At 38.6% G+C, this 21531-nt stretch overlaps 2 protein-coding genes and 3 long non-coding RNA genes across 5 annotated transcripts; 3 read left to right on the top strand and 2 right to left on the bottom strand.

The window, feature by feature from the left end:
* The first annotated feature begins 4306 nt into the window (after positions 1 to 4306).
* LOC108101041 lies at positions 4307 to 5017 on the top strand. The gene is made up of 2 exons (XM_017205213.2): positions 4307 to 4576; positions 4607 to 5017. Exons 1-2 carry the CDS (start codon positions 4307 to 4309, stop codon positions 4664 to 4666), a joined length of 330 nt encoding a protein of 109 aa, XP_017060702.1. The 3' UTR covers positions 4667 to 5017.
* A 12579-nt stretch (positions 5018 to 17596) lies between these two features.
* On the bottom strand, positions 17597 to 18174 carry LOC108090030. The gene is made up of 2 exons (XR_001771321.2): positions 17955 to 18174; positions 17597 to 17886 (listed from the first exon to the last, which is right to left on the bottom strand). It is a non-coding gene; the product is annotated as an uncharacterized LOC108090030 (long non-coding RNA).
* Positions 18175 to 18414: 240 nt separating this feature from the next.
* LOC108090023 lies at positions 18415 to 18816 on the top strand. The gene is made up of 2 exons (XR_001771319.2): positions 18415 to 18468; positions 18547 to 18816. It is a non-coding gene; the product is annotated as an uncharacterized LOC108090023 (long non-coding RNA).
* Positions 18817 to 19027: 211 nt separating this feature from the next.
* On the bottom strand, positions 19028 to 19646 carry LOC108090005. Its single transcript, XM_017188506.1, has 2 exons — positions 19613 to 19646; positions 19028 to 19558 (listed from the first exon to the last, which is right to left on the bottom strand). The coding sequence occupies exons 1-2, from the start codon at positions 19644 to 19646 to the stop codon at positions 19092 to 19094; spliced, it is 501 nt and encodes a 166-aa protein (XP_017043995.1). The 3' UTR covers positions 19028 to 19091.
* A 464-nt stretch (positions 19647 to 20110) lies between these two features.
* On the top strand, positions 20111 to 21215 carry LOC108090012. The gene is made up of 2 exons (XR_001771315.2): positions 20111 to 20293; positions 20372 to 21215. It is a non-coding gene; the product is annotated as an uncharacterized LOC108090012 (long non-coding RNA).
* Positions 21216 to 21531: the final 316 nt, after the last annotated feature.

Below are 21531 nucleotides of genomic sequence, written 5' to 3'. Positions count from 1 at the left end.
ATATTTGTGTTAGCTAAAGACAGGTTAACCAAAAATATTGTGCACCGATAAGTGCTAAATTAAATTGAAATTGAAAGTATTTATAGTTTAAAATAATAAATATTACTGTTAAAGACTTAAGACTATCTGCCTTACCTACCGTTCTTCTTACATTGTATACTTCAATGTAAAATAACAATAACTTTAGCTACAGCAACGCGTGGCCGGGTCTGCTAGTGTAAATATAAATTTCAAGCAAACAATTTATAAAATAGGAAAACAAAAAATTTTCCTTGACTTTTATGCAACTTCAATACCACCAAACAGGAATACATACTTCAATACCTGTAGTAGGTAAGTGGGAATTTGATTGATTTGCCTTTGAGCAACATTTATTGATTACTGCTTTGGGGCACGATTCCCAAAAACCAGTCAAACGGTGACAAGAATGACCGACATCGGCAAAAACTGGATTCAATATAAACGTAAAAAACGGACCAAAAATACTATGCAATGGACCGAGGGCCGACATGCCACGCCCAGTTAATGTCCACCGGTCGTCACACACTCGCCCACTTGACCGCTAATCGAACGCCGAAGCTTTGCGCCTAGATTGCAATTAAAATCGATTTTCTACTTTGATCGGCGCTCTTTGATTGCCTAAGCTGCCCCATCCCCACCTCCACACGCCCCCGGCCACGCCCACCCGCCTGTATTTGACGTCTATTGTGTCGATTTGTGTCTGTCAACGTCTGGGCTCCAACATCCATCCAACACCCGCCTCTCGCCATCAGCCCTTTGAACAAATTTTAATGAAATTAGAAATTTGAACGCGCCCCTGAAAAAAAACTGAAAACGATGCTCGCGTTTTCTGGGGCACACACTCTCTTCCTCTCGATTTCTTGTCAATTGTGAGGCATTTTTGACTTTGATTGTCAGGCCAAAAGGCAGCAGAGCTTCGTCTTTCAGCCATCAATCTGCCCTTCTCTGCCCTCGTTTCTCGCGTTTGCTAATTTATATCAAAAGTCATTAAAAGGAGTTTTTTTAAGGAGGAATATCACCAGAAAATATTCTGAATAAATATTATAAATAAATTAAATATTCTAAAAATGATTTAAAGAAAATAATATTGGACCAAATGTGAGGATTTAAACACTCGAAGTGCCTGCAAGTTTTACTCAACCCCTGTCATTCTTGGGCTCAAAATTTAATTATATTTCAATTTATTTCTTTTCCTCTTCCCCCACAGGAAATTAACACAAACAAAAGATGACTCAGAGCCAGGGAAAAGAGCAAAAAAAAAGCTTCCACTTTTTGCACTCCAATTTACTGTCTTTGACGCGGTCCAAGAAACCAGTAGACAGTGGCTGCCACGCCCCTGAATCTTCTTTGGAGGCGTAAACCACAACACCAACGAAGAGTGCAACGGAATGAGAATATCTTGTTCTTCTAATTAAGTTTCGGTTTGCTATTAAATGCTATAAATGCTTTTATGACTAAGAATAAGATATCACAAATCGCCAAAAGCCTTTGAAACCATTAATGCAAAAAATTAGTAAACTACAATGTCAATGCAAGGAGTATATATAATGAATCCGAAGCGGAGATAAGAAAATTGTATGACATGAACAATTTTTTTATAATTTACAAACAAAATCTATAATAATTGACGAATTTCAAACAATTTCCAATTAAACATGTCATCGAATTCTAAAAGACAAATACTAAACTGACTGAAGCAATCAAGGCAATTAATTAAAAACAAAAGCCGAATTCAGATAGAATTCGAACGAACAACTCAAAAAAAGGCAGGCAACAAGCCAATCATGTTTAAATAATTGTTTATTTTCAACAAAATTTATTGTTCACTGCACCTGCGGCATGCCCCAAAAGTGAGCACATCGACTGGGAAAGAGCAAGGGGGCAGATGTATTTTCCAGCCCTGTATAGATTTTCATTTGCTTTCCAAAACATGGACATTGAATGCCCTCATGAGTGTGCAAATTTTGTGTATAATTTGTACAACAAACAAATGAGTGAGAGGGTCGACGACAATGTGGTGCGACAGAGAAAGTGCGATTTAGGCTTTGTGCTGTGTTGACCATTCAGCTTGGTTAAATAAAACATGTAAGCTGTTTGTCAAATATTTGCTATCGAAGCTTTAATGCCATTGCATGCGCGATATCTGGCTCTTTAAGTCTTCTCATCTACGCTGGTCTGTAGAGAAATATATTTACAATAGCTCCTCAATATACGTTTTCTCTAAGATTGATGTAATTTAAATAAATTATGTACTTAATTTGTGAAATTTTAGAAATCTAAAGATCAATTTAGTATTCAATAATACATTCTCGTTTCGTAGTTCTACCAAAAATCTGATCAGCTGACCAGCTAAAAATTTAAACCATTTAATGTATACATGATAAACACCGAATTTGCGAACAATGTCGCTGATGTTTTTACCCTGTACACCTGAACTGGCAGCCGGAGCAGCTAACTGGGAGGCGAGGACGATGAGCGGCAAAGTTCAAATTCAATTACCTTTCAAATATTTGCATTTTGCGACACAAACTTTCATCATAATGCTGCACAATGGCTGCCACTCGAATGCCACTTGAAAGCGGCCATTGGGTGGTGGTGGATGGTGGATGGTGGGCGGTGGTTGGTGGATGGGCGGTAGTTGGTGGGGCAGGAACGATAAAGAACAGACCGGCAGGAAGCAGCACTCAAAACAGTTGCCGCTAATGTCGTCCTTCTTCTTTTGGCCCAACGACAACGACCCAACGTCGTCGAGTTCGGAAACGACAATGACGTTAACTTTCGCCGCCTACTGTATCCCGCCACTGCCTCGTTGCCGCCCACTTTCGAAACAATTACAAAACAAAGGCCAGGGACTACAAGCCCCTGCAGCACAGTACGGTCGACGTTGAATGTCGGGCGCATAAAAAATACCTAAATAAGCCAATTTCAAAACAGAAATTGCAACAGCAACTCTGCGCCCGGTTTCGTAAAGCTGCATGCGGTTCCGAATATTTTCAATGTCTCCTCCGCTGGATGAGTGGCTAAAATATTTAAGCTGAAATCAACCTCTTGTTTAGGCTAACATTACATGCATTTCGACCTCGAAATCTTTCTGAATCTATAATTATACAAGTCCCAGAAGTGGACTTCCTATTGGATCACAGATTTTACCTTATCCACGTTTTACCAGGATTTACATCAGGTAGAATTTCTGTGAACTAAATATAAATGTGATCCAAAAAAATTAAGTACAAAAAAAAAGAAGAAATGGAATTAAAATCAAATTTTTTTTTATTCTGTCATAGGCTGAATAAACCCTAAGTTGAGCCCATTTTATTACCAATCATTATATAATGAAATTTTCCACACTTAATTATATTGCCTTATTTAATGAGATATCAAATTACAACTATAGCTAAACGACTTTGTCAAACGTTAAAAACAACTTAACGCCCTTTAATGAAAATTAGTTGTGGGTAGCAAAATATAATAATTCCTTTCATTTCTGTTTTTGCCCTATTCAGAAGTACACAAAATGTCAAAACGGACGTATTCGATAATAGTTATTTTTTTCCTATTGCCACTGCACAATGGTCTTGAAAAAGAAATTGCCTTGGTAAGTAGGATTTTGTATCTATGAAAAAGTAATTTTTTTTTTTTTCAAAGATAGGACCGCGGTCTCCACCAGCGGCGGCTCCACCAGCACGGTCTCCACCCGATAACAGTTACCTTGTGGAACCTCCAGTTGTACCTCCAAAGATAGGATCGCGGTCTCCACCAGTTAATTTGCGGGATATTCCCGATGACAGTTACCTTTTGGAACCTCTAGTTGTACCTCCAAAGATAGGATCGAGGTCTCCACCAGTTAATTTGCGGGATATTCCCGATGACAGTTACCTTTTGGAACCTCTAGTTTTACCTCCAAAGATAGGTTCGCGGTCTCCACCAGCGGCGGCTCCACCAGCACGGTCTCCACCCGATAACAGTTACCTTGTGGAACCTCCAGTTGTACCTCCAAAGATAGGATCGCGGTCTCCACCAGCGGCGGCTCCACCAGCACGGTCTCCACCCGATAACAGTTACCTTGTGGAACCTCCAGTTGTACCTCCAAAGATAGGATCGCGGTCTCCACCAGCGCCGTCTCCACCAGCGCGGTCTCCACCAGTTAGTTTGCGGGATATCCCCGCTGACAGTTACCTTTTAGAACCTCTAGTTGTACCTCCAAAGATAGGATTGCGGTCTCCACCAGCGCCGTCTCCACCAGCGCAGGCTATCAACTATCCTGGATACCCTGGATACCCTTCATATGTATACCCTGGATATCCTGGATACCCTGCATATATATACCCTGGATATATATACCCTGGATATATATACCCTGGATATGTATACCCTGGATACCCTGGATACCCTGGATACCCTGGATACCCTGGGTACCCTGGATACCCTGGATACCCTGGATACCCTTCATATGGATGCCCATCCCAAAAATGCCAACAACCGAGGTGCCCAACAGGGGGATGCAAACTACCGAGCTGCCCAACAGGAGGATGCAAACCACCGAGCTGCCCAGCAGGAGGATGCAAACTACCCAGCTGCCAAACAGGAGGATGCCCAGGAGTTAGGCTTACACCACCACCACCAATTCCAAAACCCGAAAAGGTAGAGGACAAGAAAGAGGACAAGAAAGAGGACAAGAAAGGGGACAAGAAAGAGGACAAGAAAGAGGACAAGAAAGAGGACAAAAAAGAGGACAAAAAAGAGAAAAAGAAAGATAACAAAAAAGAAGAAAAGAAAGAAGAAAAGAATACCCCTAGTCCCTCCGGTGGCTCAATTAACATTAATAAAAACAACGTTACAAAAAACGATTAAATACTACAGTTGGAAAATGTTAATAATTAAAAAATTATTTTTTTAAAATGTAATCTATATATTACTTTACTGTATTAATAAAATAGATCAGCTAATTGGCTTCGGCACCACATATAATATATTGAACAAACTATCGGAAAATAGAGCTAATATTGAATGTTACGGTTACTTAGTTAAATGTATTTTAACAAACTGCATGAAATGTCCAAGGTGAACTTTATCTATATATTTTTTCCTATCGCCCGGACGGAAATGCTCAGAAAACAATATTTCTTTGATGAGCTGGAGTATCATTTTTTTTAATTGTTTAAATAAGTCAGCCCTAGTCATCAACATTTTTAGAAAATTCGATTATGTTATACATCACATAAACTAGCTTTCCACATAGATTACCCTTACCTACGACTACATTACCAAGACGGGGTAAGTCCCCTGATTAAGCCAAATGTCTCTTAACCCGGAGAAAAGTGGATTAAAATCACAATTCATTGAACAAGCAATTTTAAAAGATATACAAATCATTATAGATAACATAACAAAAATTCAAAAACTATTTAAAGACCTAATGTATTCTTTGATTTCCAGACTTATTTCTAAAATGCAAGTTTCTAGAAAACGCAAAAATCAGTAAACTTTTTTAAATTTAATCCATTTTTTTTTTCAATTTTTATGATACAACCACTTTTTAAAATTCCAAAAAAAATGGGTTTGCTAAAAATTGACCAAAACTCACTAATCCGAGATCCATAACTTTTCTTATTTTAATCCGATTTTGAAGTGTCTGCAAAAGATTATATTTAAAAAATAAATAGAAAAATCGTCATTTATTTGGTGTTTGTTGACATCTCTGATGCCAGATCTATATCATAAGTCAAAGGTACCCCAAAATCTTTACCTTAATTGGGCGTCAAAGTTCTCCTGAACTCTCTTACTAGAGCGCAAGTGCCGAAGTAAATTTAATTGAATCTGCTTAAATATTTTTTTCAGTAGACTGAAGCCCCGCCCAGAACTTGCTTTTGCTGCAAGAAATTTGTCATTTCCCGTGCAGACATCGAATGCATTATGCATCAGGGTAGTCGCTCACTGACTTCACACGCTAACACTATTTGCATGATGAATTCTTTGCCACGCACCAATTGAGGAACCAAGGTGAGTGGCGATAAGTCCACATAGAGCATAGGTAATGCTCTCTGACTGCAACCTACTGGGTTTCCGCGTGTGTTTGGCAAAATGAAACTCCCATCTGCATATATATAATATGTATGCGGCATGTACTTACATTCATCGTATGAATGCCCTCTGGCACGATATAAAATGCATAGAATTTTCCCTTTAGTCGATTCGTTTTGAGTAAATTGTATATTATGCATGGCGCTGTCTCAACAAAACCAACTATAATAAAACAACAAGAAGCGAGTGGCAACACAACAAGGAAATGCACTTCGCAAAGATTTCAGATAGTGAAACGGCTTAACATAAACATTTATTATTTATAAAAAGTTTTCGAAAATGTAATACAAAACTGAGTTCAAGTTTATTTAACTATGATATGGGTAATTTTTGAATTCTTTCTTACAAATATTTGCACACACGTTGATATCTGCATTTCGCATTCTTGTAAAATAATTTTAATTATTCGTTTTCGATTTCTTTTTTTAAACAAATTAAAAGATATGTCTCTGAATATTTGGAAATTTATGAGTCGTGCCAGAGACAAAGCAGAGGCTTTAAGAACAAAAAGAACAAGTTAATGGGGAATATGTGGGGATTTCTCCTTTGGCGCGAATATGGGCTCTGTACTGCCTGATCTGAGCGCTCTGTCTCGGGCGGCTAAAAGTGCAGCAGCTGTCGCTGCAGGAGCCGGCCAGGACAATGGGAGCTGTCATCTACAATGAAGATGAGCAGCAGACTGGCTCGAATGAGCTCGGTATGGAAAATATATGGAAAGATGTGGATGGGGTCCTGTGTGTCTGGTCGCCTCGTGATATGTGCTGCCTGCACGGCCAGTCGGGCAAACAATAAGGGCTAACATTTACACAAGCCACCCACCCACACACACACACACACAAACATACACACACACACACGCACACATACATACATACCTATATAGGCCCACACAAGAGGGGTCACACAATCCTTTGGCCAAGTTTGTTTCTGTCCTCGTCATCGTTGCAGTTTCCTTATCCCAGCATTGTCTTTATGCCGGTTTAATCTGTGTCAAAAGGCGTGAGTTATTACAAGCCGGCCACGCCCACTTAGCTGCGGACTGCATTATGGGTGGTAAAATGGGGCTGAAACCCAGAGCCAAGTCAAAGGTTTATCTCTTGTCGACGGCTTTTGTGTCCACGGCCTAATCAACTCACTTTGATCGGCTGAAATTACCAGCCTCGCTATCTGCATCGTTGAAGTCAATTATGCAGGGGTTATTCAATAAAGGAGCAGATGCTACAGGCACAAACTTCGGGCTTCTGCCAACCAAAAACCAAGGTAATTTAAATTCGAAATCGAGTGGTAACCCAACCATCTTCAAAACGCCTATCCAGAAGGAAATTAAAATATGATTGCATAAGCATAAAAGTTACATTAACTCCAATTAAAGTAAAAAAGGTTCTGGCAATATTGGCAGTTCAATGTTGGAAATTCCTGTCCCTTAAATTCCCTGCCTCCTGCCTCTTACTCTAATGCTAATGAACTTATTCCACATTTTGAACTCAAATGGAGAGCATTTTCGCTTCACTTACCCACACCTTCCTACTGCAAATTGGCTTATTGCAATCAAGGGTCATTAAACAATCGAATCTCCTGCAATGGTACGTAAAACAGAGTTTAGACTTCCACTTAAAGTAGAGTATTTTAGGCATGTTGATAAGGACCTAAATCTTTATGAAATAAAAGTGCAACTAATTCATAACAGATACTTTCTAGACATAAGAAAGCTTTATTTTAAAAATAAATGCATCTGATACTTTTGAGTTCATTGAACTGTAACTAGCACATATTTTTTTGTATACCGTTTATCCTTTGGCTCCGCAGGACTCCCGGACGCAGCACACACAATTGCACCAAAGGGTCAGCATATCCGTTGTCTGGGCTCTTCAAGCGAACCTTGCCGCATTTTTATTATCTCAACAATATATAAAGCTATTTTAGTTGATATTTGTTAAGTGGGCGTGGGTACCGCCCCCAGTCCAGTAGTCCAGTATCCGAAAGGCATGTTAAGAAAAGGGGCGGGGGTGAAATGGGAGAACAGAAAAATATGGCAGCTAACTAAAGAGCAAAATAACCATGAAGTTGTATGTTTTGCAGTTCACTGCATTCTGCTTATTGTAGCAGCCCTGACTGCCCCCATTCAAAGCTTAACCCACTACTTTTTTGTGAAGTACATTGCCAGATAACCAAATGGATGGGATGCTAGCAGCTGAACCCAGCTACTCAGAGTACTCGTGCACTGATCTTCTTAACAACTTCCTTTTCGACCGTTTTTATATTTAGTTTTTTTTAGAGAATGCTTACTGCTTTATGGTTAAGACAGGCTAGACCCCAGTATTAGTTGTCTTCCGTTGATGGGTTGTTTTGTTGCCGAAGGAAAAAGACTTGTGTATTTTTCTATTTTTTTGAGAACATTGACAGTTTTCGGACTCTTGCTATTTCATTAATACCTAATTAGTTGAAAAGGAAATAGTTGGATCGGCATGTTAAACCTTAAATGTTTAGGATTATTTTTGATCTTTTTTATATATATACCAAAATTAAATTTGTTAAGCCGTTCATTAACAATATAGAGACACAATGTACGTGCTACACTCCATATCAAACCTTCACTGTACACTTAGTTTTCCAGCTGCTTTCCTTGTGAGATAGGATTTAATGCCACTTAACATCTGCCATGCAGCTAACAAAACTTAAGCCATAGAAAAAGAAAGAATTTACCATCTAATTCAGTGATGCGCACAACATATTACCATTAAAATAGGATTAAACATTATTATATTTATTTTATCAATTGCTTTCAAATTAATAATAAAAAAATTTCCTGTTCCAGATTTAAAAAAAAAAATGGAGATTTTAAAGTACCTGCCCATTATTCACATCTAAAAATTGCCACCACTGTGGCATTTCCAAAAAACTAAATGCGGGCCAACTCCGGCGTTGAGGAATTTGAGTTGAAAAATGTTTCCAAGTTAAATGAAGCGCATCAAACGTCAGTCGATAAATTTAAAAGCCAACGCTATTGACTTGCAGAAATAAAAGCAAATAATGCTCCTGACCAGCCAGTCAGCCAGGATGGCCAAGCGGAGGGATCGAAGGATGTCGGATGGCTGGCAGGATGGCTGGATGGCAGGATGGCTGGATGGCTGGATGGCGGAGGCCAATTGCCAACCCAGACCCAATCAAATACGGGAGAGTGGAAAAAGCGATTCCATGTGCATGCTGGTGACATTTTGCTGACAGCAGCAGCAGTGGCATCGGCCACCGGAAGTCCAAGTGTTGACAGCGTTCTCTGCGGACCGCCAAAGGAACTGCACACGGAAAATGCGGGAAAGAGACCGAAGAATGCCTGGCTGAAGGACAAAGGAGGACATGGTGATTGGCTACTTAACTCCTTTTGCCAACTCCTGCCTCAGTGGCTGGCAAATGGTGGGCGTGGCAGCGTATGTGATCCAACCGGTCACCCCACAACCTTCCACTTTCCTTTCCTTCCAGCCCAAAAATCACCCACACTTCCCCCTCCGGCCAGTGGACAAAGTTTGTCTTTTGCATGCTGTCGAAACTTTTATAGAAATTCAATTTCTCCTATATCGGTTTTACTCTATTTTGCTCTCGTCGAACTGCATGTGTCGTTGGGCTCTATTGAAACAATAAATTTTTGAACTTGAGCAGGGTATATGTCTAACCCATTCGAGAGCTTTGACCCCAGCCCAATAAAACGGATAAATTGCATAAAAGTGTCCAAGCATACTGCAAAAGAGGAACAAAGTTTACACTTTATAATAGGTATTGTGTCTGGGGTTACTAACATTTTTCAGCTGATGAAATAATAACGAAATCCTACAAAGTTTTTTAATTGGAGAATAGTCACACAAGTTACTGCTAAAACAATTAGCCTTTAAAATCTTAGCGATGAAAATTATATGGCAATATAGCATAAAATGTACTTTCAGTGCTTTATTGCAAATATTATCCCTCACTGAATATTTCCCGTTGCTGACACAATTAGTCAAATAGGGTTTCCCTTGCCGGAATTTGTGCTTTTAGCAAACAAGTTGCATATAAATTGCGCTCATTTATTTGCGGGTAAGGACTGATGTAGCAAAAAATACGGAATCTACATAAAACAAGAAAGGAAGCTAGCTTCTGCAAGCCGAAGCTTATATACCCTTGCAGTCATCAAATATTTCGAACAGAATACACAAAGGCTAAAGAACATCGAATCTACGACGACCGCTATGGCCGCTATATGATATAGTTGTCCGATTTTGATGAAATTTTATTTGCTATTCAAGAGTCGTTAGAAAACTCTATATTCCAAAAATCATGATTTTCTGATGAGGAATAACAATGTTATCATTTTATTTCCGTTAATTCTATATAGATTTTTCGATATTTCTTATGGCAGCTATATGATATAGTTGTCCGATTTTATGAAATTTTTATTAAAGATCAAGGCTAGTTAAAAAACTTGATACTCAAAAAATCATGCTCGTGGGATAAAAAACAGCGATGCTATCAATTTATTTCCATGAATTCTATATATATTTTTCGATCTCTTCATGGCAGCTATATGATAGAGTTTTCCGATTTTGTTCAAATTTAATCCGAAATTCAATAACAGTTAGAAAACGCCATCTTGAAGAATTCAAGTCGATCTGATCAAAAACAACGGCGTGAGAATTTTTTTATTTCATTCTCTCGTATAGGAGCTATCCGATATAGTCGGCCGATCCGGCCCGTTCCGACTTATATACTGCGTGCAATAACTACACACCTTTTGGGAAAGTTTCAGCAAGATAACTTTAAAACTGAGAGACTAGTTTGAAGAGAAACAGACAGACGGACAGACGGACAGACGGACAGACGGACAGACGGACAGACGGCCAGACGGACAGACGGACAGACGGACAGACGGACAGACGTACAGACGTATTCTGATTCTACTCGTGATGCTGATCAAGAATATATATACTTTATGGGGTCTGAGGTGTCTCCTTCACTGCGTTGCAAACATCTGACTGAAATTATAATACCCTTTTGCTCTGCAAGGGTATAAATATTTCGCGGGGAACATAAATTTCAAATTTCGCAATTTTCTTCCACTCTTCAGAGAATTTCAAGGGGATGCCACGCCCTCGACTCCCACCACACCTGCCAGCAAATGAACAACAAAATCAACAACAACAAGAATACAAGTAAATGCAACGACAACTTTTACCTTGTCAAATGACTTGCCACCGTTGCAGGTTCCCCTTTTTCGGTTGGTATTTTTGATGAGCTGTTCTTGGGCTGCGCCACTTGGAATGTCTAACAGAGTCCTGTTTTCCAGGACTTTATTAAAATTATATATTTGCATGCTCGTTGCAATTTCAGCGGAGGCACGAATGCAAACAAAATGACAGTTGCATATGAATTTATAAACACAAAAAGCCATTCCAGTTAACTTTCAAATAAGTTTTTGCTGACTTGCCCATTTTACTTCAGTCTTCAAATATAAAGAAAGACAAAGTGAATTATAGCTGCACAAACTTTTAACAAAATTATGACGTATGAAATAAATTAAAATAAATAATAGGCTAAATTGGATTGACTGTATTCTTCATAAAATATTTTAGGTAAAAACTTTTTCGAGCAGTTGTTGAGCAGGTGCTATAAATTTTGGTTAATATAGTTTAGAAGAGCTCCATAAAAAATATTGATTCAATGGTGTTTGGAAATCATCTTCTATCCTGTTTACCAGAAGGTGCTTCCAAAAATGGTTGGCAAATGAGTTAAGTGGAAGCTTCCTGTATTACTGTGCAAAAATGCCAGCCCCTTGAATTTATGTGCGCACCTTCAAGTGGCATACACATCTGCACAAATAAGCCGAGCATAAAATGCCCTCGCAGATAGGATGTCCTGGATGCGGGAGTCATGTTAACCAGGCACGAGCAAGTGTTCGAGACCATGGGTTAAATTAAATTGAAAGGTAAATGCATGGAGCCAGGAAATGTGAGCATAATATTTGCGCCTTGTTAGTTTGTCAACGCTTCGCTGGAGCTGAATGACGAGGACGACTGCGATGACGTCGTTGAGTGGTTAGCCGAAGGAGTCAAGTGGATGGGGGCGATGGACGAAAATGTTTCACATTTAATGACATTTAACGGCCGACTTCGGCGGTCACATAATTAAAATGCTAAATAACACTACCTGACAAACTACAGTCTTTATATTGAGAGCGAATTAATGTATCTTTAAAAGAAAAACATTTTTATTTTCAAACATAGTGTTTAAACTATCGTTGATGGAAACAATCGCTGAGGGTTTTCTTATTCTGCTTTGTAAACAAGTGTAATCATGTGGAGGGGAAAAATAACGCTGGAAAAAAATCAAATAAAATAAAATGCGAGCAATTTCTGTTCCAATTTCAGTTTGGCATTGGACCACAGCAAAAGTTAAAGGCTCCGGCAGAAACGCCCGCAAAACCCCAACCATCCAACTGCCAGAATCACGCTTAAGCTAACGATTTATGTGAGATTCTTTAAGCGAAATCCAAGTCAATTAGTTTCCTAATTCGTTTTACGAAAAGGAATTTATCGATTTTATCTGCAGACGTGCAGAAAGTAGTTAAGACCAGTTTTCTCCGAACCTACTTTCTCCCCATACACTTCTGTGATTGTGTGTGTAAGGCTAGGCGTTAGTGTGGATAATGATGCCGGGTGTTTGTATGTTCGTGTGTGTTTTATGCTTTCTCTGTGGGAGCGTAAGCAATAAACCAACCGCATTGTTCATACGCCGTGTGGAACCTTGCAATATAAAAATGGAGAGCCAACAAGGAAACCCCAGAAAACGCTAGTTAATTAAATTAGATTTACATTTCCCATGGAACTCTATTTAATTGTTATTGTGGATATCAGAGTACTTTTAAAAAAAACAATGTAAGAATTAGTTTTAGCAACGAACTAAAAATGTAGATCATTTTATAGGGGCTATTCTATATACTTATTTTATAAAACTAAATAAAATGCGTTGGTGAACTTGTTCTCGTATAATGAATCCTCAGCAATGCTTGAATTCCGTTCGAAAGTAATGGCACTCGGAGCTCAAAATAAATCAAAAATATATAAATCATTTAAAATTAAAAACTTGAGTTGATTCCGCATTTGTTTACAGTTCCAGGGACTTTTATCCCTCTGCATCCCCCTCGACCACTTTAGCTTCCTTTTAGCCCGCGGCGCGATCGCAAATTCCTTGGCCTCCGTGGCAGGAAGCAGTCTTGTAGTGGCTCAGGACGAAGTGGCAAAAGTGTTCCGCAGTCTTAAAGAATTTTTAATTGCTTTAAAAACAAGTTGAATGCTGTTTTATTTATTTTGGCGGAGCGCGGCAAAAGGAGTGCGTGCGGGTTGGTCTGCGATGAGTTGGGGGTACGGAAAGCCGGGGGGCAAAGACGATTCCATAGACAAATTCCATTAAACTTTTGGCTCCTAAACTGTGTCAAAGTTTTTGGACGGGGAGTAGGCTTCCTTGGTCCGCTGGCTCAGGATAATTCACTGGAGCACGAGGGACGGGGACTGCGAAGCTCTCTGGGTAAAAGTTTTAGCGCAAAGTAAACTCAACTCTGAATGAAATGAAAATGCCACAGAGGCAGTCCAATAGGGTATAAAAAGCGGGCAGACTGGTGCTGGTGTTCTTGGTGAGCAATCAATTTCTGTTGACGTTGACAACAAGGCAAAAGTCCGGCTAAAGTTAAGGCCAAAAAGGAGATGGTCCGGGCGGGGAGGGGCCAAGAAAGATGAGATGAGACGCGACCGAGGCAACAAATCAAAGTCGATGCTGATGCCGATGCCGATGCCGATGCCTCTTAAGACGCCTGTCGAATTGTTCTGGACGTCCTCCGCTTTTCCCGACGCCTTTTCCGCTGCAATATCTCAATCTTAAGTCGGCTGCGGTTGAAGTGTATTTAAAAGTTTGATTAGTTTTTAATGTTTGTAGGGCAAGTTTCCCATCATCATCTTTTTTGTACATTCTCTAATTTCTATAAAGCTGATTCGATTTGCGGCTGGCACATTACGAATTTGCATTTATCTGGTGCCCATATACCGCCAATTCATCCATATGCGAACTAATCACAGGCATATTGCATAAAATAACAATTTCATAAATGGAAACATTTGTCTAGACACATTGTTGGCTGCCCGTTTCAAATTGTATGAATAAAATTATGCAAATTGCTTGCGTATTTTAAATATAGTACTAAAATTATGCGGAATCTATGAGTTCCATGAGACTGAAATACAAATATAAATAAAGCTGATAAATGTAAAATACTTTTCATTGTATCTGCTTTGAAACTTCAAAACTGCGTTTTTGTTCCAAGAACGTGAATTAATAATTATAAATAATTGAAATGGTTTTAATCAGCCGCTTCTGGTACACCAAAATTATCCTTCTATCTGTCACCTTTCAGCAGTTGAATTATAATAAATTCGGGAAAAAGGCCCTCGTTTAGATGCAGTCATAAATTATGAATTATGAATGTCAAGGTGCCTATGTACGTGTGTGGCCTGAAGACTTCGTCCTTGCCGTTCCTGTTCCTGTTGGGCCACTCGTCCCTCGGGTCCAATAATGTTATGGAGCCCAGAGGGAGCAGGAGGCTGTGGGATCCTGGTCCAAGTTAATAGAAACACTTTCTGTGTGCAGAAGTTATAAACATTTATGGCAGCTACTTAAAAATGTCAAGCGAAAAAATTATGATAATGATACGTGACATTTGAAAGCAATAACCATTTAGTTAGCACGCACTTTTTGATTACTCTTCTTTTTCATCGCATCCAACCATCCCTCTTTTTTTTGGCATCGACCTTTCACTTTGCTCGGGGTTTCCTTTATTATTTATGGGTTTTGTCCACATAAAATGAAAAAATTGCTTTAAAATGGCTCTCATACACATGCCAGCGTGCCAAGGTCAATTTAAGTATCGGAATAATTTTTTTATAAGTAGGTATAGTCATATAGAAGCTTTAAAAAACATTTTTTTAATTAATATGTGTAGCTTTTCTTAAACTTAAAATACTCTAATGCACGATAATAATAAAATAAAATAGTATGTAGCAATTATGATAAATGGACTAGACCAAAGAAATCCATTAGGGATTATTAAGTTTCGTACTCAAAAGTAGTTGTAAACTAAACCTAAATATATTTAAAAATCTCTGTGGCATGTTTGCCAGCCAAATCTCTGCGCTTGGGTTCACCAACTTCTGGGTGTGGGGGTGTGTTAATTTTTCACCAATTGTCATGGTTACGAAATTAACCAAAAGTCCAGAGAAAACTGGGCTAGGATCCGGGCCCAGATCCTCTGAGGAAAGCGGGCAAACAAACCAACAGCCAGCAGAAACCAACAACTGCGGCAGTGGCAACAACATGAACAGCAAAGCACACATCCTGTGTGTCAACTGAATAATTCGTTGCATGCACAAAAGGCATGCACTCACATCCGGTTTCCTGTCATTCTTTTTGCTTTCTGCTTGCCAGAGACAGAAAGGGCCAACACAAACACAAATGGGAGTGGCCAAGCCTGCAATTTATGTTTATGTATTTGCTGCTGTTGTTGTCTTTATGGCGTGTTCGGTATTTGTTGCAACTTTTGTTTTGAATTCCTGCGGCCTTGTCACACGGCTCCATGAGCTCGCAGTTAAATTTATGTTCCAGCCCACACAGGCCCAACTCTTAACTCGAACAATGAGTGTGGGGGGTTGGGGGGTTGGGGGGTTGGGGGGTGGGCAGAAAAAAGTGTTGAATGCATCTGGAGGGACGGCGGGGTCAGGTCAGAGGTCTGCTGGGATGGCGACGCGTCGCCCGCTTTTGTAAAGCAGCGTATAATCCACTGATTGCTCCCAAGGTTCAGCTTTCAACAATGAAGGACGCAGCACATACACCGAGCGAAAACGGGAGGCGCAAACAAGAGAGATGGGGCGGCGAGGCGAAGAGTGATGATGGGACAGGTTACCTCAGCTATAGCTGTCGGGTCAACGGATGTGCTGCACTCCACTCCGCTGTTGCAGGGCGATCTTTCCACCAGAACGGGACCATCCACTATTCTGTGTAGTGAAAATATGAATTATTTATTAGTTTTCTTCAGATCATTTATTCAATAATTATCTCGACCTTAAAAAAATAAACAAAGCTGTTTCAACTTATTTGTATTTTCCCATTGTTAGATTACCGAAAATCAAATTAGCTAATGATACTGTATATAAAAATAAGATAGAAATTATTATTAACTTTTTATTTTTCCGAAATGGGTTAAATTCTTTTGGAATTCTTTATCCACAATTCCCTATATACAAATCATTTTATATTTTACATTTTTAATGATTATACTCCTGTTCTAATTTTACCATTTTTTTCTTTGTGGGACAAGCTAAGTTAATTCGAATATTTAGTTTGTTTTTTAAATTTCTTGGTAAGGGAATCAAATTTGAGCATGCAACGAGGGTCCTTGCGAGCTCCCCGTGGACCAACATCCTACCGTTCTTGGTGTCCTTTGTGTGTCCGCTGCCATGTCGCTGAATGACGTCACACCTGGCCTGGTCGAGGCTCAAACTTTCCATAGCCGAAGTCCCCATCTGGAGTCCCTAGCCAGAATTAATTTTGCATATGAATACGAGCACAGTGGGCCAATGGATGTGTCCTTGTTGTCAGCATAGCCCATTGCCGCCGCTGCTGCTCGTTTTCCCAACACTGCCATTCACGTAGCTACTTTTCTTCGCACTCGCATCATGTTTATTGCATGCAATAAATTAAGCAAAAAATATCTAAGCCCATCACTTGCCACGCTTGTGACAGCCCAAACTGTAACAAGCTCTTTAAGCTGCTGAAATAGTGGCATTTTGGGGCCAAAGCTGGAATTTTCCATCAATTTCGTTTGAAGCCTAAGTCTCAGCCAATTAGCTGTCGCAGTCGACTCATTAGCAACACGAGAGTGAAAACCCAGGTTTTTCCGAGCACAGAGAGGGGTTTGAGAAAATTTGGCAGCTTTTGCACCTGAAACCAAAAAGGGAAATGACAAGCACAAAAGATGTCAGTTTTCCGCGTAGCTGTCGTTTTCACACGCATTCGGAGGCACTGAGTTGTTTAAAAATTGATAAGGGTAAACAATCAAGTAGAATAAGGTGTATATTCACTGGCTTAAAAATATCGAGACATTTGTTATTCTCTTACGAATAGCTTATATTTTAGTGAATTTCGATTATAGAAGAAAACCCTTAAAGGTTTTCTATTGGTTTCCTAAAATCGCTAAGTCTAATCGATCGATGATTTTCATTTGTTACTGCACCCACTATCTTCATTAGGCAGCTCCCAAGTAAATCAAGCCCGGCAAACGCAGCAGAAAAATTAAAATGATATATACTATGTGTGCACAAGTGAACCGACTATTTTCCCTCCACATACGCACACATTCACCTGGAAAAGGGGTAAAATACAGCTGCCAACTCGGCAGTTGTTGTTGAACTGCACGGCATTTAAGTAAAATGAATTGCTTGCCATTTATTTTTGTTGCTTATCATATAAATTGCACTCGCTCGCCTGCAAGTCATTATTTGGCACATTTGCGCTCAATGACTGCACATTGTTTCTACATCCTCCTCCACTCGAAGCTCTGAACCACAGCGTTAAATAGGAGTGACGAACCGGAAGTTTCCAGATACAACAACTGCTGACCCAGTGGTGCTTGGGTGGCCGAAATAGACCTGGCCGGTTGGTCTTTTGCACTTGACTGCATCCTTAACCTCCTGCCAGTGCAAAATTCGAAGACACCTGAAAATGCCACTTAAGCATTTCAAGCTTTATTTACCCTCCACTTGCACATTGCTCCCAACACCCACTCAAATAAATTTCCGGTTTGCTTTTCCACAGTTTTGATTTACGCAATGCCAGTGGTGTATTTTTACTGGAATGAAAGTGGTTTAAAAAAATGTTTTTTGCCTCTTACAATTATTTTTCAATAATCTAATATCTAATCAGTTTCAATGTATCAATGAACATGATCAGCAAGAATTACTATTTGCATGTCTAAGAAAATATATAAAAAACCCAGGAAAACTCTTTGTAAGTTTTAAATTATTGTACACTTAAATAGGTTTTATATACTAAACAGCACTTAAAAAAAATTATTAAGACCGTCATATTGACATAACAAATTTAGCGCATTAAAAAATGTGTTATATGTTGGCCTCAATTTTACACATTAATCAGCATGGCAAAATTGGTTAACTACACATTTTTTTCTCAATGGCCAAAATCTTTCGGTTACGCTTCGAATTGCTATATAAAGTAGTACAGATTCCGAGCGGACTCATAATAACATCGTTCTTGGCGACAATGAATTTTAAGATCAGCGTAAGTTTGCTCAGAGCAACAATGTGTTAATCTTAATGTCGTGACCCGAGTTTTGGACCAAACAATCTTTCTCTACAGCTGATTTTCTTATCGCTTCTACTCTCGGGCGTTTTGGCATTCCCAAAAAGGAGAACCAAGTGCGAACCATGGGAACCATTTTGCGACAATGAACCTGCACCGCCGGGATATATAAACTAGTTGGACGTATCATGCATTGATAAAAAAAAAAAAATTGACAAATTTCAAAAACTGTAATTATGTTTTGAATATTGTGTAATACGTTTAGCATTCTTACCACGTCAACTTAATCAACAAATAAAGTTATTTGCCATTTTTTTAAAACCTCAACCATTTGGAAGATGGGATTTGGAATATTTACATTGTTTCTGGAAGGAATTAGGCCTCGCCCCAAGAAATTGATAAGATTTTTAGGAAATTCTCGTATTTTTTGTTTTCAATTGGACGTGCATTATATTATATAAAACGGTAGTCTGTTCTTAGCAAATTAAAAACTAAGTGTTGGCAGGTGATTAAATGAAGTACATATATTACCTCACAATTTTCTTTACTGATTGCTAAAAAATATATTTTGAAATGCCTTGTTAACCATTTTTTAAGAAAGTTCAGAATTGTTCACTTGTTTTTAATCGTTTGGCGCCTGAGCTTAATTTTTTGTTGTTTGTGGATTCATTAGATAATTCGTAAGCAAAGCTGCTTCTATGGAATCCTCCGGAATTTTGAGGCTTATCGCTGGTAGTGCAATTTTTTTTGGCACCGATAAGTTGTGTGCATCGAGTGTATGTGCATTTTTTATTTTTTCCTGTGCTCCAGTTGCAGGAATAACTATAAGAGGTTGCTGCTCCAACTGCTTCAATGTTTGGTGTCTCAACGCTTGTAGTGCAATTTGTTCTGCCTTCAGATGAATATGTGCAACGGATGTGGGTGCATTTGTATTTTCCTTGAATCCAGTCACAGTAATACCTATATGAAGATGAGGTGCCTATACGCCAACGCCAATTTTGATTGGTCACAGCACAAGTGGCGACCAAAAGAGTGAAGAGAACAACCTGCAGTTGGAAATTCAGTTTTACTCAAATATACTAGTATATTAAATAGTATTTCTAAAATTTTTATTTTCACTTACTATAAACTGCATAATGCAAATGGCATGAGATCATAGTTGCCAACATTCCTTTATATAGCGTATTTGGTAGGAATCTTACATCAAAAGTTTAATACCCTAACAACACAAAACATAACTCCAGACCTCATAAATATTAAAATAAATAAAAGTGGTAAATGATCTAAATATTGGTGGCATGTTCCTCCAATATTTATTTACGTTATACATTTTTAAGAAATGTTGTATAAAATTTCTAAGTTTTTTGACTGACGTTATTAAAATACAACTAATTTTCTTAAGAGTATTAAAAACTGCATATCAATAAACATTCTTGGAAGCCCTTGCTATAATTTTCCTATGAAACGTTATTTGAAAGAAAATATACGTACGTGATTTAACTGCATTTATTATATCAATTGCTTTATATGTTCATTTTATTTATAATCTTCCATTTACATATTTTACTTAAGTCACAGCCCCACTTGCTTATACATACTTTCGCAACCTTAAAAACATTTTTACACTTTAATCAGCATAACAAAATTTGATAACGTCACTTTTGTTTTTGTTTGTTGTTTTTTGTGTTGCTCAATTGGACAAATAAAATTTTGGGGACCCGACGAATTGCTATATAAAGTAGAACAGATTCCGAGCGGACTCATAATTACATCGTTCTTGGCGACAATGGATTTTAAGTGCTGCGTAAGTTTGCTCAGAGCTACATTATGTTAATCTTAATATTGTGACCCGAGTCTTGTGCCTAACAATACTTCTCTACAGCTGATTTTCCTATCGCTTCTACTCTCGGGCGTTTTGGCGATCCCAGAGAGAAGTAAACCCGAGGAAAGGTCCTGCAGCCCATGGTGCGCCGGTCAGCCTCCACCGCCGCCGGGAGCTGTAAACTAATTAGACGTACTAATCATGGATTGAACGTCATACAAAAATCACTTAAAAAATTTATTACGAAAGGAAATTCGTTCATATTGTGTTTTTAATCGAAAATTGATTATATTCAAAAAATACCATAGTTTGCCTTTTTTGAGCTAAATTCAAAACTAAATGTTGGCATATGACTTAATAAAGTATATTACCTTATTTCTTGTCAACTTCGTGTAAAACTGTTAAATTTTTATATTGTCATTTTAAATATTAACCTTTTTTCCTTAAAAATATTAAAAACATCATATCAATCAACTTTCTTAGAAACCGCCTACTAAAATTTTCTTAAAAAACGTTATTTCAAATAATATATAATTGATGTAATTTAACGAAATTCTTTGAATTGAATTGATAGTTTCCCGTTTGTTTTATTAAAGCCGTCTAAAATCCAACTCTTTTCATTAGTTACCCTTTATGCAAAACAAAAAAATATTTAAATGCAATCAGTTGAGTCGCCCAGGAAAGTCATTATGGGTAATATCGCTATTTTGGATAGGGCTAACAGTTGTAAATATGTTTTTATGGAGTTGGTCCCCATTTTCAGTCGATCCACCGTTCGGGAATCCATCGCTTGAGATGCACTGCTGTATGCCATTGACAAATGAGCAGCGTTGATAAGTGCAGGTTCTTATTCCGTTCCTAATAAAGCAATGAGTCCGGGATGAATGACCGCCAAACGGGGGAACTTCGCTTGTCGTACATTCTTTTCTACCATCGTAAAAATGTGTACAACTTTCCTTGAGGCATTTATATGTTCCCGTATTCCAATCACAAGACGTACGGGAAGAATGTGCATTGCCCACGCTCTGTTGCCATTGGTAATGCCATTGTGTCACTCCAAAATCCACGATCAACAGAGTAACTAACAAAAACTGCAAATATATGTAGTTTTCAATACTTATTACAAGTGACTTAATTTAGTAACTGCTCACCAGTAATTTCATTTTACTTTAAGCATAAGATCGTTTCTCACTTGCTTTTTATACCATAATGTGGTGCAA

The sequence above is a fragment of the Drosophila ficusphila genome, unplaced genomic scaffold, assembly GCF_018152265.1.
Source record: "Drosophila ficusphila isolate 14025-0441.05 unplaced genomic scaffold, ASM1815226v1 contig_174, whole genome shotgun sequence".
In the NCBI taxonomy this organism is placed as follows: domain Eukaryota; kingdom Metazoa; phylum Arthropoda; class Insecta; order Diptera; family Drosophilidae; genus Drosophila; species Drosophila ficusphila.
This window is presented reverse-complemented; position numbering and strand designations above follow the sequence as displayed.